General features: G+C 53.6%; 1 protein-coding gene across 8 annotated transcripts in view; it reads left to right on the plus strand.

Annotated features, from left to right (window-relative positions):
* The window catches only part of Ntng2 (netrin G2), a 58,033-nt gene extending 48,168 nt beyond the window's left edge, over nucleotides 1–9,865 (plus strand). For 3 of the 8 annotated variants that reach the window (XM_028757068.1, XM_028757067.1, XM_028757073.1), the window contains 6 exons: nucleotides 650–787; nucleotides 3,893–3,967; nucleotides 5,663–5,764; nucleotides 7,176–7,343; nucleotides 8,568–8,702; nucleotides 9,324–9,865. In XM_028757068.1, the coding sequence (XP_028612901.1) occupies nucleotides 650–787; nucleotides 3,893–3,967; nucleotides 5,663–5,764; nucleotides 7,176–7,343; nucleotides 8,568–8,702; nucleotides 9,324–9,556 (851 nt within the window). In that variant the 3' untranslated portion in view covers nucleotides 9,557–9,865. Of the gene's footprint in view, nucleotides 1–649; nucleotides 788–2,228; nucleotides 3,968–5,662; nucleotides 5,765–7,175; nucleotides 7,344–8,567; nucleotides 8,703–9,323 lie in introns of those variants that run through there. The other 5 variants (XM_028757070.1, XM_028757071.1, XM_028757072.1 and 2 more) reach the window with 5 other exon arrangements.
* Nucleotides 9,866–12,450: the final 2,585 nt, after the last annotated feature.

The raw sequence follows: 12,450 nt of genomic DNA on the forward strand, positions 1-12,450 counted from the left end.
CTCCATTCTGTCCTTCGTGCACAGCCAGAAATAGGGGTCTTCTCTACTAGTGGCAGTGTCCATCCCCTGAGTTTGACCATTTGGTACCTTGTCCAGGCAGTCTCCAAAGCCAGCCTACTCTGCCACGAGGCTGGAGGGGCAAGCTCTGATGCCAACCCTCTGATGTCTGGGGCGTGTCAGGCTGGGGAAGGGCATCTGCAAGAGTGCAGGTGTCTTAGAAATCCCAAGGGTGGTGAAGGGGTCTGAAGTAGGTTCCTGTCGACTCCCATCCACTTGGTCCTTTCGAGCATGTAGTGGGGCCAGGTGGCTGTGCAACACAGGCCACGGTAGCATCTCACTTAAACATTGCAAATTCACCCCCTGCCCCAAAGGATCTTCTACTACTCCCAAAAGTCAGCAGGAAAGGACTTGTCAGTGTCAAACTGTGGCAGACCCCAAGCCTTAAGGATGCCTCCAAGGACTTCATCATGTTTCTGTGGGGACACACCCTGCCCTGTCTTGTCTCAGCCAGACTGACCCCTGTCTGGGATGCTAGTGGGCAGAAGGAAAATGGACTCTGTAAGCATCACTGGCCTCAACATCAGAGTAAGGGAAGGATTCTCTGAGATGCTCTACCCCACCCTTTCTTGCTTTCTCCATGTCTTGCCAGGTACCAGCAGGTCCAGAAAAACCCCCGCCCCCAAAGCCCCTATGGCCACTGAGGCCACGAGGAGGGGCCCTATCACTTCTACCCCCTCCACATCTACTCTCCAAGTCCCTACAGCCCCAAGGACCCCACAGCCCACAGGTAGGTATGAGAGTACACCCAGGGATGCCTGCCCCTTCCCTTCTTGCCTCCCTTACCCAAGGAGAGCAGACACTTGCTTGCCTCTTAGAGTAGAAACTGCTAGCATCTAGCCCCGTAAAAGCACTGGCTGAGGGGGTCCCCAGGCCATGTCAGGAAACCATTCCATCGGGAGTCTTAGCCAAGGCAACTCCTGAAGCTCCCAGAATTGTCTTCTGCTTGTCCCTCCAAGCACTGTAAAGAAGGGCTCAGAGGCCAGTGTTGCCAAGGGTACTGGGAACGTTGTAGGAAGGTGCCCATGGCAGCAAGTCCACCCAGATATTCAGCCAGAAATGGTGCCTTGTCACTCACACATGGTTTGTTGTCCATCCATGGAGCTGGCTCAGAATCTACCCCCAGCTGGTCACCTACTGGGTCCTCTGTCCAGATGCTGGCCAGTGGGAAAACAGGGCTGGATTAGTGGAGGAGATCATGAGGAGAGAGAGGCCCAGGCCAAATTCCTGCCTTACAGAAGGGGCTACGTGTGCAGCTACACACAGGCCTACAGACTTGGCTGGCTGTTTGCCCTCCTGAAGCAGGATTTGTGTATACACGTGGTGTGGGATCCTGGTGTGGCCCTCTGGATCACCTAGGAAAGTCTCGCCAGGCCTGGTCTACTCCAGATGCTGGGAATCTAAAAAGATTCTTCCTGCCAGAGGGTACCAGCAAGATGGTACCAGCAAGATGGTGGCCAAGTAGCTTCCTCCTGGCTCCCACAGCCCATTCCTCCTCAACCCTCTCAGGGGAGACTTGGCCGAGGCTCTTTATTCCTTGGATAGCCTAGACCTTTCTTCTCTTTCATTCGTTGTCCCTGCTCAGACACTCCTTGTCCCATAGCTGGTGACATCTGAGGATAGAGATCCCTCCAGCAGTTGGGGAAGAGATCAACTCCACATTCTGTTCTATCTCTGTCTGCTCCACAGAGTAGCCTCTCTAGGTCAACAGATAGCCTTTAGAAAGTCACCTTCCCAGGACCACACCACAGGGGCTCTCCCTGAACCTCTCTGTGGGGAATTGTGTAACGAGCTGGACCAGGAGATGGAGACTTTTAGGAGAAACCTCTGTGTCCTTTTGAAGTGGAGGAATCTGGGCTTTGAGGCTTAGCAGCCTGGGCCTCCTTCAGAGACCTTTGGACTTTACCAAACCTGTGATGGGGAGAGGGGAGCAAAAATAAGCAGGAAGGGGTGGGGTGTTCTGCCTGCTACTGACCAGTGATCCACCTGGGAGGGAGACAGGCTCTGACTGTCAGGTACTGAAGAACCATGAACCCACTTGGGAGCTGCCTTTGTGTAAGTGGTGTGGGGCAGACTGTGAGGTTGAAAGTTAAATATGAGAAGGCAGAGAGGGCCCAGTGAGCTCTCTCCAGAAGTGGGGCCTGAGTTCTAAAACTCCCCCTGGGGTACAGGACTGGCTGACTCCAGGACTTTGCTAGTGAGCAGGAGACAAGGCCATCTTCCAGGCAGCAACAGCAAACTTTCAACGACTGTCAGATCTGCAGTTCTGAGCCCTGCGCTGGATAGCTGAGCATGAAGGAGAGGAGGCAGCTTCAAGGTAACAGGCAGCAGCCTGCAACTTTACATCTAGGACATCCTTGGTTCCTGTGTGGCCTGTGCTTAGAGTCCCCGGGACACTTGGCATACTTAAAAGGGTCTGGATCCCAGTTGCATGCAGGTGTCTGTCTGTCTGGACAGTGTTATCTTCCTAGTCTCAATGTGGGAGAGGATGAAGGCTTAGGAAGAAGCTGCTGCATCTATAGTATGCAAATTATACCTTGATAAAGTCATCTTTGAGAGAGAGAGAGAGAGAGAGAGAGAGAGAGAGAGAGAGAGAGAGAGAGAGAGAGAGAGAGAGCTTCCCAAGGTCCCAGGAAACCCACAGTCCAAGCAGGAGCACAGGACTGGCTCACTCCATCCACTCTCTGTCCTCTATGCCATCCAGGGATACTGCCCTGAAGTCTCAGGTGCTTAGAAGTGGTCCCACCATTAAGACCTAGCTAGCATGGGTTCTTGGTTCCAAAACACCCTCCGTCTAGCCTTGGCACACAACACAGGACGCCTGAGCATGTCTGAGCAGCTAAACGCAGCCAGAAGCTTTCTCTTCCTGGACTCAGCACCCTCCACCAAGTTCTCAGACCTCTTTAGCTACAGCCCAGCTGGGTTTTGAAACCCCAGACCCAGATGCAGTCTGGAAGACAGTGCTCTCCTGAAAGCCAGGCTAGAGAGCCTAATCCTGCCCAGCCTCCTCAAGGGGGTTGGGGAAGCCGAGCTCAGAAGCAAGATGCCTTCGGGGTGGTTTTGCCAGGGCTCTAATTAAGCCCTTGCCAATTTGGGTCCTTCGGCCTTGTCTCTTCACTGAATACCATATTAATGTCAATTTGATGTCCGAAGGCTTCAGGCTCCCAGCTGGGAACCTCCCGCCATTTTTTACCTGGAAGAATTTCTTTTTCTTTCTCCATCAACCACCACGAATAAAAATCGCTTTCCAGTAGGGAAGACATCAGCCTCCCCTGAACCCTACCCCACAGTCTTCTCCCAGTTCTGTCCTTTGAATGTAGCAAAGTGATCGCTGTGCTCCTTGCTGTGTGTTCAGTTCTCGGAACTGAGTGTTGTGGATGGGGCAGTTGGTGACTCGTGATGAGGTCCCTGATCCTCAAGCCAAGGAGGTGGAAGGGCAACAGTCAGAAAGGAGAATTAATTAGACATCCAACTCTGGGGAACCTGCTAGAACTTTCTCAATGTGTCTATCACACTGGCCAGGACATTGTCCCCCAGCACAGCATTAGCTTGAGGCTTCATACAAAGAGGGAAGGGTTTTGAAAGCAGTGCTAGGTGAAGGAAGAACTATCCAAAGCCCACAGGGCCTCAGGAATGGGGGCCTCCTCACAGCAGGCTTCAAGTGTGTGCACATCCTCTGCAGCTGCAATAGTTTGATGCTGCCTCTCTAGTGAGTTTGGACCATGGTTCATGGCCAGTGTAGACGGAGCCTATAGTGCTGCTTCTTTCAGGGGCCTCTGAAGGGAAGAGCCATCATCCCTTGAATGACTTGATTTCTTCTCTTCTTCCTCCCAAGGTCAGACCAAGCCACCTACTGTGCCCCCCCTTGGGGACAGCTCTTTCTGGCCCCAGGTGTCCTCCAGTGCAGAAGGTATGGGGGCAGGGCCTATGCCCGGCCTGAGACCCTATGAGTCCATTTTAGACCCTTCCTTATAGTAGGGGTAGCAAGCTTATATGGCTGGGGACCCCAACAACTGAAAGGAGTTGGGAGGAAGAACTTAGGGTCAAAGCAATGAGGGCCTGTAGCTATCCTTACCCTTATTGCCCACACTGCCCCTATTGGAAGCCAGTAGGTAACATCTCTAACCCTTCTCTGAGAGCTTCAGGGTTTATAGAAGCTTCAGGGTTCCTTATTACAGGGACCTCTCTTCTCCCTCCTCACAATGCGGGTCACATGTGGGATACATAGGCAGCTGATGAGGCCCAGAGAGAGTCAGATGGACACAGAATAGGCGTGGCTATGAGTAAATGAAGGTGACAGAGGAAGCCTGAGGTAAAGACTTGGCACCTAACCAGTTAAGTGAGGGTGTGAGCCATGTAGAAGCCCCTCAAGACCAGGTCAAGAGAATTAATTATTCTTCCACTGTGGGGAAGCACCCAAGACAGGGGGCTCATCTGTAGCTATAGATACATGTGAATGTACCTGGGCTAGCTTGACTCTTCAGAAAGGAAGGTTGTCCTAAGATGCCCTCAGTTGACCTGCTCTTGGTCCTATTGTCCTCGCCCCACCCCATCCACCATCACAAGCTCCCCTCCAACCGCCCCCCCACCCCCACCCCGGAACAAATGAGCAGTGAGGCAGGCTTTGAGCGCCCTCTACTGGCAAATGACTGAACAACTGAGGGGGATCAGAAGTTCTTTTAGCATCCTAGAGGTTCCTCAATCAACACATCCTCTCTAGAGATGAATACACAAGTCATCTCCTGCCCTGGCCCCACAGCCATAGAGTCCTGGAGGGAAGCATGGGGCCTGTTTTCTCAATAATAATAGCGTACTTACCTTCAAAGATGCTGGGATTCCAGGCAGGGAAGGATAGTGCTACTGTATTCTTGGCTTGTTGACATTTGCAAGGACAGCAAAGGACCCATCCTAGCTAGAGCAGAAAAATGTCCTCTGAAGGAAAGAAAATGCAGTTTTAAATATATTTGACATATTTATTTTATGTGTATGTTTTGCTCGCACATATGTATGTGGACTACATGTGTGCCTGGTGCCCATGGAGGTCAGAAGAACACTGGAACTGGAGTTACAGGCAGTTATGAGCGAACACAGGTGCTGGGAACTGAATCCATGTCCTCTGGAAGAACTCCAGCCCCAAGATGCAGTCTTTACTGCCAGGTTGAGGCTGGGGATTTGATGACCAGGGGAGACTTGAGGGAAAGGGCAGAAGCACGGTGCCATTTGCTTTCAAACAGCCAAATATCTCTCAGTGTCAGCAAACGCCTTAGCAGCAGGGAGAGGGTGTTAGGAGATGGAGAACGTACTTGGGGATTGTTCCAGAAGATGTGTAAGTGTCTTCAGGGGACCAGTAGGTACCCGCTGTCATGGCTACAAGGTGCTTCAGCCTGGGACTCTGAGAAGAGCCACACTCTACACATGAGGGCTATGTAGTCTCTCCCTACCTCAAATGTGAACAGGTAACAGGATTGCCTGGGGCCAGCCCAAGGCACTCAAAAGCCTTGGTCTAGCTTCTCCCTTGGTACGCATGGCCTCCCTGGTGGCATAGATGGCTTCCCTGATGATTGGACCGTGGCAGGTATAAGAACTCGTTTCTCATCTCTCTAAGCTGTGGCTATCTCTGTCGCCATCCCTTCCCAAGCCAAGGACTCTACACTTTTCCAGCTCAAGCCCAGATCTCCTCAGGTGATACCCATTGAAGAATTTCAAGGTAAGAAGATGGCCTGAGTCAGGCCTCCCACCTCCTCCCCAGTTCACTGGAGAAAAGACAATGCGTAACAGAGCTAGCTAGTTGATACCAACTCAGAAAATCCTCCCAGAATAGCTGGGTCAAGGTTAAGCTGAGTCTCTCCAGCCCCAAGGGAGCTGAAAGCTGGGATGAGTCAGAAGCCAACTCAGGCACAGTGGGCAGGCACATGGCAGGAGAAGCAGCTGCCACAAATAGCCTGTCCTGGCTCCCCTGGGAGGTGTGGCCCAGGGGCTTGTCTTGGTTGGGGTGGAATCTGGGACACCCTGGTCACTGGCAACGCTCTTTGGGGGCATTTGGAGGATGTTTCCCGGTGTCTCTGGAGGGTAAAGAACCAGGTCTGGTAGACCCATGTGGGATCCACCAGCTCTTCTAGATGTATGGCAAAGGTTTCTCCAGGGTTTCCTGTGCCGTTGACCATGTAGAGAGTAGTGATGACCCTGGTCATCACAAGAGAGGGGGCTGAAGTCCTCCAGGGACAGCTGCTCAGAGGGTGACCAGCTTTCACGCACAATAGCATTGACTGGGTGTGGCTTAGAGAGTCAGCTTTCACATACAATAGCATTGACTGGGTGTGGACTTGCATGACTGTAATTCTAGGAGGTGGAGTTAGGAAGAGCAAAAGTTCAAGGTCATTCTTAGCTAGTTATTGAGTCCCAGGTCAGCCTGAGCTACTTGAAACCCTGTCTTAAAACAACACCAAAATCACCTGTGGGAGGGAGAGTACAAGGTCCCACAATGGCTCGGAGGTGGTTTGCTTTGGTTTAAACTCAACAGTGAGATTCAAAAGCTGGGTGGAGACCAGAGGAAGCCAGGAGATAGGTGCCCAGTCTTGCCAAAACTAGCAATTCAGTACCAACCAAACTTGTGGGACATTCAGGCCAGTAAGAAGGGTCCTATAGGGACTTGCAGAAACAGTAGCCAGTTTCCCTCTTCCAAAGCAGCATGGGAGGAAGGTTCTGTTCCATCCCATCATGTCCACATCTGTGTATGACTCCATTCATCCATAGGCCCTTGAGGGGACTAGAGCAAGCCTGGAACTTTTGCACTGCCCTCCATAAATGCAGTCTGCAGCATGACCCTGCCCTCCTAATCAGCCCCAGCATGTGGGCATCCTTCAGACAGTACCTTGCCCTGAGACCCAGTTAGATGTTAGCATGCCCCTGCCTCCCTGACTGTCTGTCACAGGCTCCTGGGGACTCAAACTGACAGGGCGAGCCTTATCCACATGCTACAGAAGTGCCCCTGACCTGAAACCCCTTCCAGACCTTCCTCCTAAAGATGCCACCTTCCCTGCATATTCTTGGTTGTATCCCTATTCCCCCCCCCCAAATGCTCACTGACCACTGGTGTTTCTCCCACTTGGCTGGTCCAGACTGCGAGTGCTATGGCCACTCCAACCGCTGCAGCTACATTGACTTTCTGAACGTGGTGACCTGCGTCAGCTGCAAACACAACACTCGAGGCCAGCACTGTCAGCACTGCCGCCTGGGATACTATCGCAATGGCTCTGCCGAGTTGGATGATGAGAATGTCTGCATTGGTAAGCACCAGGTGCAGGGGTGGGCCTCAAACCCTGCAGAATCAGCTGTGAAGGAAGTGCGGACACCCCATGGTGAGGCCCTCTCCATCTGGGCATCTCTAGGGGACAGAAGCCCTCTGATCCACTACTAGTGACCCCCAACTGTAAAGGAAGCAGAGATGCTAGTTAGAGCTAAAGATTTGCTGTGCAAAGTTGGCCTATCCCTTCACCTCTCTGGGCTCATAGAAAGCTGGGCAGTAGACTAGACGAGCAGTTTCTACCTCTCCTCTGTTGCTGAAACTGTCCTTCAAAATTTGAGAGCCAGCCGTCTAAAGCTGTGGCGCTGTGCCTGCCTTCATAGGCACCCACTCTTTCTTCAGTGTTCTGGTCCAGTACTGGCTTTTCTGTAGAGAAGCCCCATGGCACTCCTTAGACCTGGACAGGGGACAGACCCTAAAAGCCAAACCCATAGCCCCCAACTGATACCCGGTAGCATAGAAAGGCAATCAGGACTGACTATCTTCTGGCGTGTCTGCAGCAGGTACCAGGCAGGTCTGTGGGCTGCCAGATCTTAGCCATCAGTCAGCAGAACCACTGACCATCACACACACCCCGGAAATCACTCCCCCACAGCAGAACCACTGACCATTCCTCCCCCCTCATCCCCACCGCCCCACACCTGATCAGTTGCAAAGCTAGAGCTGTCGCTCTGGATAATGGCTGAGGCCTTCAGATAATTCCATCAACTCTAAAGTGATCGAGCAGAATTGTGTTGCCAGTGTCACACAGGGCCAGCTTCAGGGACAGGGTGGGACCAATGGGTCTGATTAGAGGTGCCCCTTCTTGTCTGCCTGTGTCTCCATCTGAGGCCAAGCACTGGGCTTCAAGGACTAGGGGCCAAGGACACACACACACACACTGTAGTCTCCTGGTCAGACACTTGTCACCTGTTACATTTGGTATTGGTAGTCCCCTTCAGCTGTTCAGAAAGAGGGATGGGGCTGGCTCAGCCTTCACAGTGGAACTAGAAAAAGAGTGTTGGATGACAGAGGAGGAAAAACTATACAGAGCCTTCTCTTGCCATGTGAATGCGCCAGCAGTCCCGTGTGGAGCATTGCCAGGGAGCACAAGAGACCCAGCTGAGAAGGATACAGCGGGTTATAGAGGCTGGGCCTGGCAGAATCCATTTGTAGGTGTTCCCAGGCCACTCTGACTGCACATGCCCTATGCTCTTGCTCCCCCCAGAATGTAACTGTAACCAGATCAGCTCCATGCACGATCGCTGCAATGAGACAGGCTTCTGCGAGTGCAGGGAGGGCGCGGTGGGGCCCAAGTGCGACGAATGCCTTCCCACGCACTACTGGCGCCAAGGATGCTATCGTGAGTAGACCCGGCCCCTGAAGGCAGAGCCTTTAGGCGGGGAGCTTGATCCAGCATGGTGGGAGGAGCCTACGTGGGTCCGCTGCTGGCTGGGGGTGGGCTTTGAGCACGTGGCTTCAGTGAGAAGGATCTGATGCAGCCATGGGCAGGGCTTCAAAGTGTGTGTGGGAGGGCTCGAGTGGGCATTGCCGGGTCTTAGTGGATGGGGAGTCCTTGGCAAGTGGAAGCCAGAAAGGAGGGGAGCCAAGGATTGAAGGGAAACTGACTAAAGTTGGCTGGGAGCTCTGGAGTTTGTGCTCAAAAAATGAAGGCTTGAGGAGATCCGGGGAACATAGGCTGACAGAGCGCTCTAGGTACCCGCAGCAGAGTATGCAAAACAAAACAAAACAAAAGCTCTGGGGGCAGACAGCAGGTAATGGAGAACCGCACCACTGCCGGGGAAGAACGGGAAAGAGTGGGGGTCAATGGCGGGGGACAGGGAGGGGCCAGGTCCCACCCTGCAAGGATGTTTCTCGTGGTGTGTGTCCTAAGTACCGTCCCCCCGGGGGAGTGTCCCATCTCCCTATTGCAGAAGCTCAGCCCATTCCTACAGCTGCCTCAACTGTCCCCTCCTGCCCGCAGCCAAGGTGTGCGACGACGACCAGCTGCTCTGCCAGAACGGCGGCACCTGCGAGCAGAACCAGCGCTGCGCCTGCCCGCCAGGCTACACCGGCATACTCTGCGAGCAGCCCCGCTGTGATCTCGCCGACGACGCTGGCCCGGACTGTGACCGCGCGCCAGGCACAGTCCCGCGCCCCGACACCCTGCTCGGATGCCTGCTGCTGCTGGGGCTGGCCGCCCGTCTGGCCTGCTGAGCCCGTTCTAGGGGTCCGGGGGTCCCGGGCCCGGCGGCGACACGGGTGCGGCTGAGCTGCTCCCAGGTGCTACTCGCAGAGTCCTCCCGCCCTCCCTGCTCCGCCCGCGCTCACCAGACCCGCCCGGCACTGCCCTCGCCGGCCACAGGGGACGCTGTGGAGCCCTGGCCAGGCGGGCTGCGATTTTCAGTTTTTTATGACCTAATGTCTTTATCATTTTCCATTTTCTCATGTTTCTGTCTTTGTTCTCTTCTTCTTCTTCTTCCTCCTCTCCTTGCTCTTCCTCCTCCTCCTCCTCCTCTTCCCCATCCTTCCTCCTCCTTTTCCCCCTCCCCTCCTCCCTCTTCCCCTCCTTCCTCTCCTCCTCCTCCTCCTCCTTCCCCTCCGCTTTCCCCTCCTCCTCTCCTTCCTCCTTCTCCCCCTCCTCCTTTCTTTTGCTGGTGGTGAGACAACACCCGCAGGTCCTGACACACACACGAGAGAGAGAGAGAGAGAGAGAGAGAGAGAGAGAGAGAGAGAGAGAGAGAGAGAGGGAGGAGGAGGAGGAGGGGGAGGAGGAGGGGGAGGAGGAGGAGGAGGAGGAGGAGGAGGAGGAGGAGGAGGAGGAGGAAGGAGAGAGAGAGAGAGAGAGAGGAAGAAGAAGGAGGAAGGAGAGAGAGAGAAAGAGAGAGAGAGAGAGAGGAGGAGGAGGAAGGAGAGAGAGAGAAAGAGAGAGAGAGAGAGAGAGAGAGAACTCTTGCACACACCGCAGCTCCTGTTCCTGGCTGCCACCACCAGCCAGCGGACCAGGAACCCCACTGGCCTACAACTCTACTAGTCGCTGACTTGATACTCTTTTGTATCTTTTTTTTCTTTCACTCACCATACCCCAGGCCCCCAAGGAGGCCTGGAGATAGAGGAACTCACTGTCTGGGGGAAGGGTAGGACAAAGGGCGGGGAGGGGTGGAAACCTTGTTTTCTAGAGAACTATTTTATTTGTATGCACTGTCCCTTGTGAGGACGGACTTGGGTGGGAGCTGGTCACCAAGGACGGCTGACAGAGTACAAGCCCACAGTAAAGCGACTTCACAGCTGCCTCTGCCTGCTTGCTTCCTGTGGTAATAGACTGACTGTCCAAAGGTTTGGATAAAGAAAGGAACCCACAAAAAAGCTTGAAAGTCTCTGTATTGGGGCCACTCTTCCCAATTTGTCCTCTCATTGTACCCCAATTTTACCTTCAGCCAGGCACTGGCCACCATCTAGTAGGTGGGGCTCCAAACAGAGGTGCCCCACCCCTTCCTACAGCTCTCCCAAATCCAGAGTATCTACTATGGAAGCCCCAGGAAGATAACCAGGGAGAATTCTTGGAAATCTGCTGAACCCCATGATGATTTGTAACCTGCTTCTGTGGCTGTCTGGGATAAATGTGTTTATTCAGGAGCCTCAAGTCCAATATGAGGTTACATAGAACTCCCAGCTGCTGCCTGCCTGGCTGGTGCATCCGAGGTGGGCACACACCTGCTTGCTTAGGTGATTTGGTAATGTGAGGACCCAACAGGTCACTGAAGCTGGCCCAGTGTTTGCAGTTCAGTATCCTCTGCTCTCCCTGCAGGAGGTCCAAGCGTCCCGTGGCTCCTTGTCCTGCTTCCTAATTGTCCCCCTGCTCCCACCCGAGTCATTTCCTTGTATGTGATCTGCCAGCAGCTCTTTCTAGCCTGGGCTGTCCCCAGGTCTTTGCTCAAGTCTCTGATGCAAAGCTAAGATAGTGCTGAACTTTACAAGACATTTAGATAGTGAAGATGGGCTGGACGTGGTGACACATGCCTTTAATTCCAACCCTCAGGAGGCAGAGACAAACAGATCTTTGTGAGTTCGAGGCTAGTCTGATCTACACAGCTAGGACAGCCAGGGTTACACATAGAAATCCTGGCTGGGGATTGGGGGGAGGACAGAAGATGGAATGTTGACTAACTGAGCCCAGATGCTGTTCCTACTGGCCACTCTCCACTCTGATTCCCCTGCCTTAGGCTTCAAGAGTCAGTTCCAAGCTCTAAGGATGGCTCTGTCAGGTCCCTGGCTCCATACATGAACCCCAACATGCATAAAATATAAACAGAAGTGACAGACAGGACTTTCACAAAGTTCCTAAAAGCCCTTCCCCCCACCCTGGCCACAGTGGCCCCTGCCTCTCTCCCCGGTGGTCAGTTCAAAGCGTGGAGGCAGGAGCAGACTGGTTGCGCATGAGCTTAATACCCCCTAGAATGTTGGAGCAGACACAGAATAAAAAGCAGAAGGAATAAACATCCATAGAAGGCCGTGAGAACCAAGGTCTCTGTTTCAGGCAAAATTGCCAGTCCCTAAATCTTTGGCCCTCCAGCTTGACATCCAGACCCCGGAGTCCACTGAGTTCAGAGAGAAACCAAAACACCCAGTTCATCACCCAAAATCAATACCCAAACCTGAGACATCTCTCCCCAGAGCAGGGTGGGCATCCATCCTGGATAGGGTACAGAGGGTGTGCTGATGCAAGCCCACCTTCCTGTGGATGACCGCAATGCTGGAGTGTGGAGGAGGGTCCCGCAGCAGTTAGAGCCACGGTGATCGAAGCCTCTGCCCTGGAAGCAAAGGAACAAAGCTGTGTGCACAGATTAGAAAAAGGCAGAGGGTCTCAGGGAGACTCTTAACACAGAGAGGGGGGATGGGACAGGGAGTAGGAAGGGCCCAGCCTTGGCCTGACCCATGAGTTGGGCGAGGCTGTGGAGCAGACAAGCTATGCTGGCAGGGCTCTTGTTTTGAACAGGGTGTTGCAGTATAGAAGGAGGCTGCTGGGCCTGTTGAGGGGCTATGGTAACAGTGGGGCAGAGCCTCCTTCCTGGAAGAGACTGTGAGCCCAATACCAAAAGCTACCTCATACA

Source organism: Grammomys surdaster, unplaced genomic scaffold (genome assembly GCF_004785775.1).
Source record: "Grammomys surdaster isolate TR1022 unplaced genomic scaffold, NIH_TR_1.0 126133, whole genome shotgun sequence".
NCBI lineage: Eukaryota > Metazoa > Chordata > Mammalia > Rodentia > Muridae > Grammomys > Grammomys surdaster.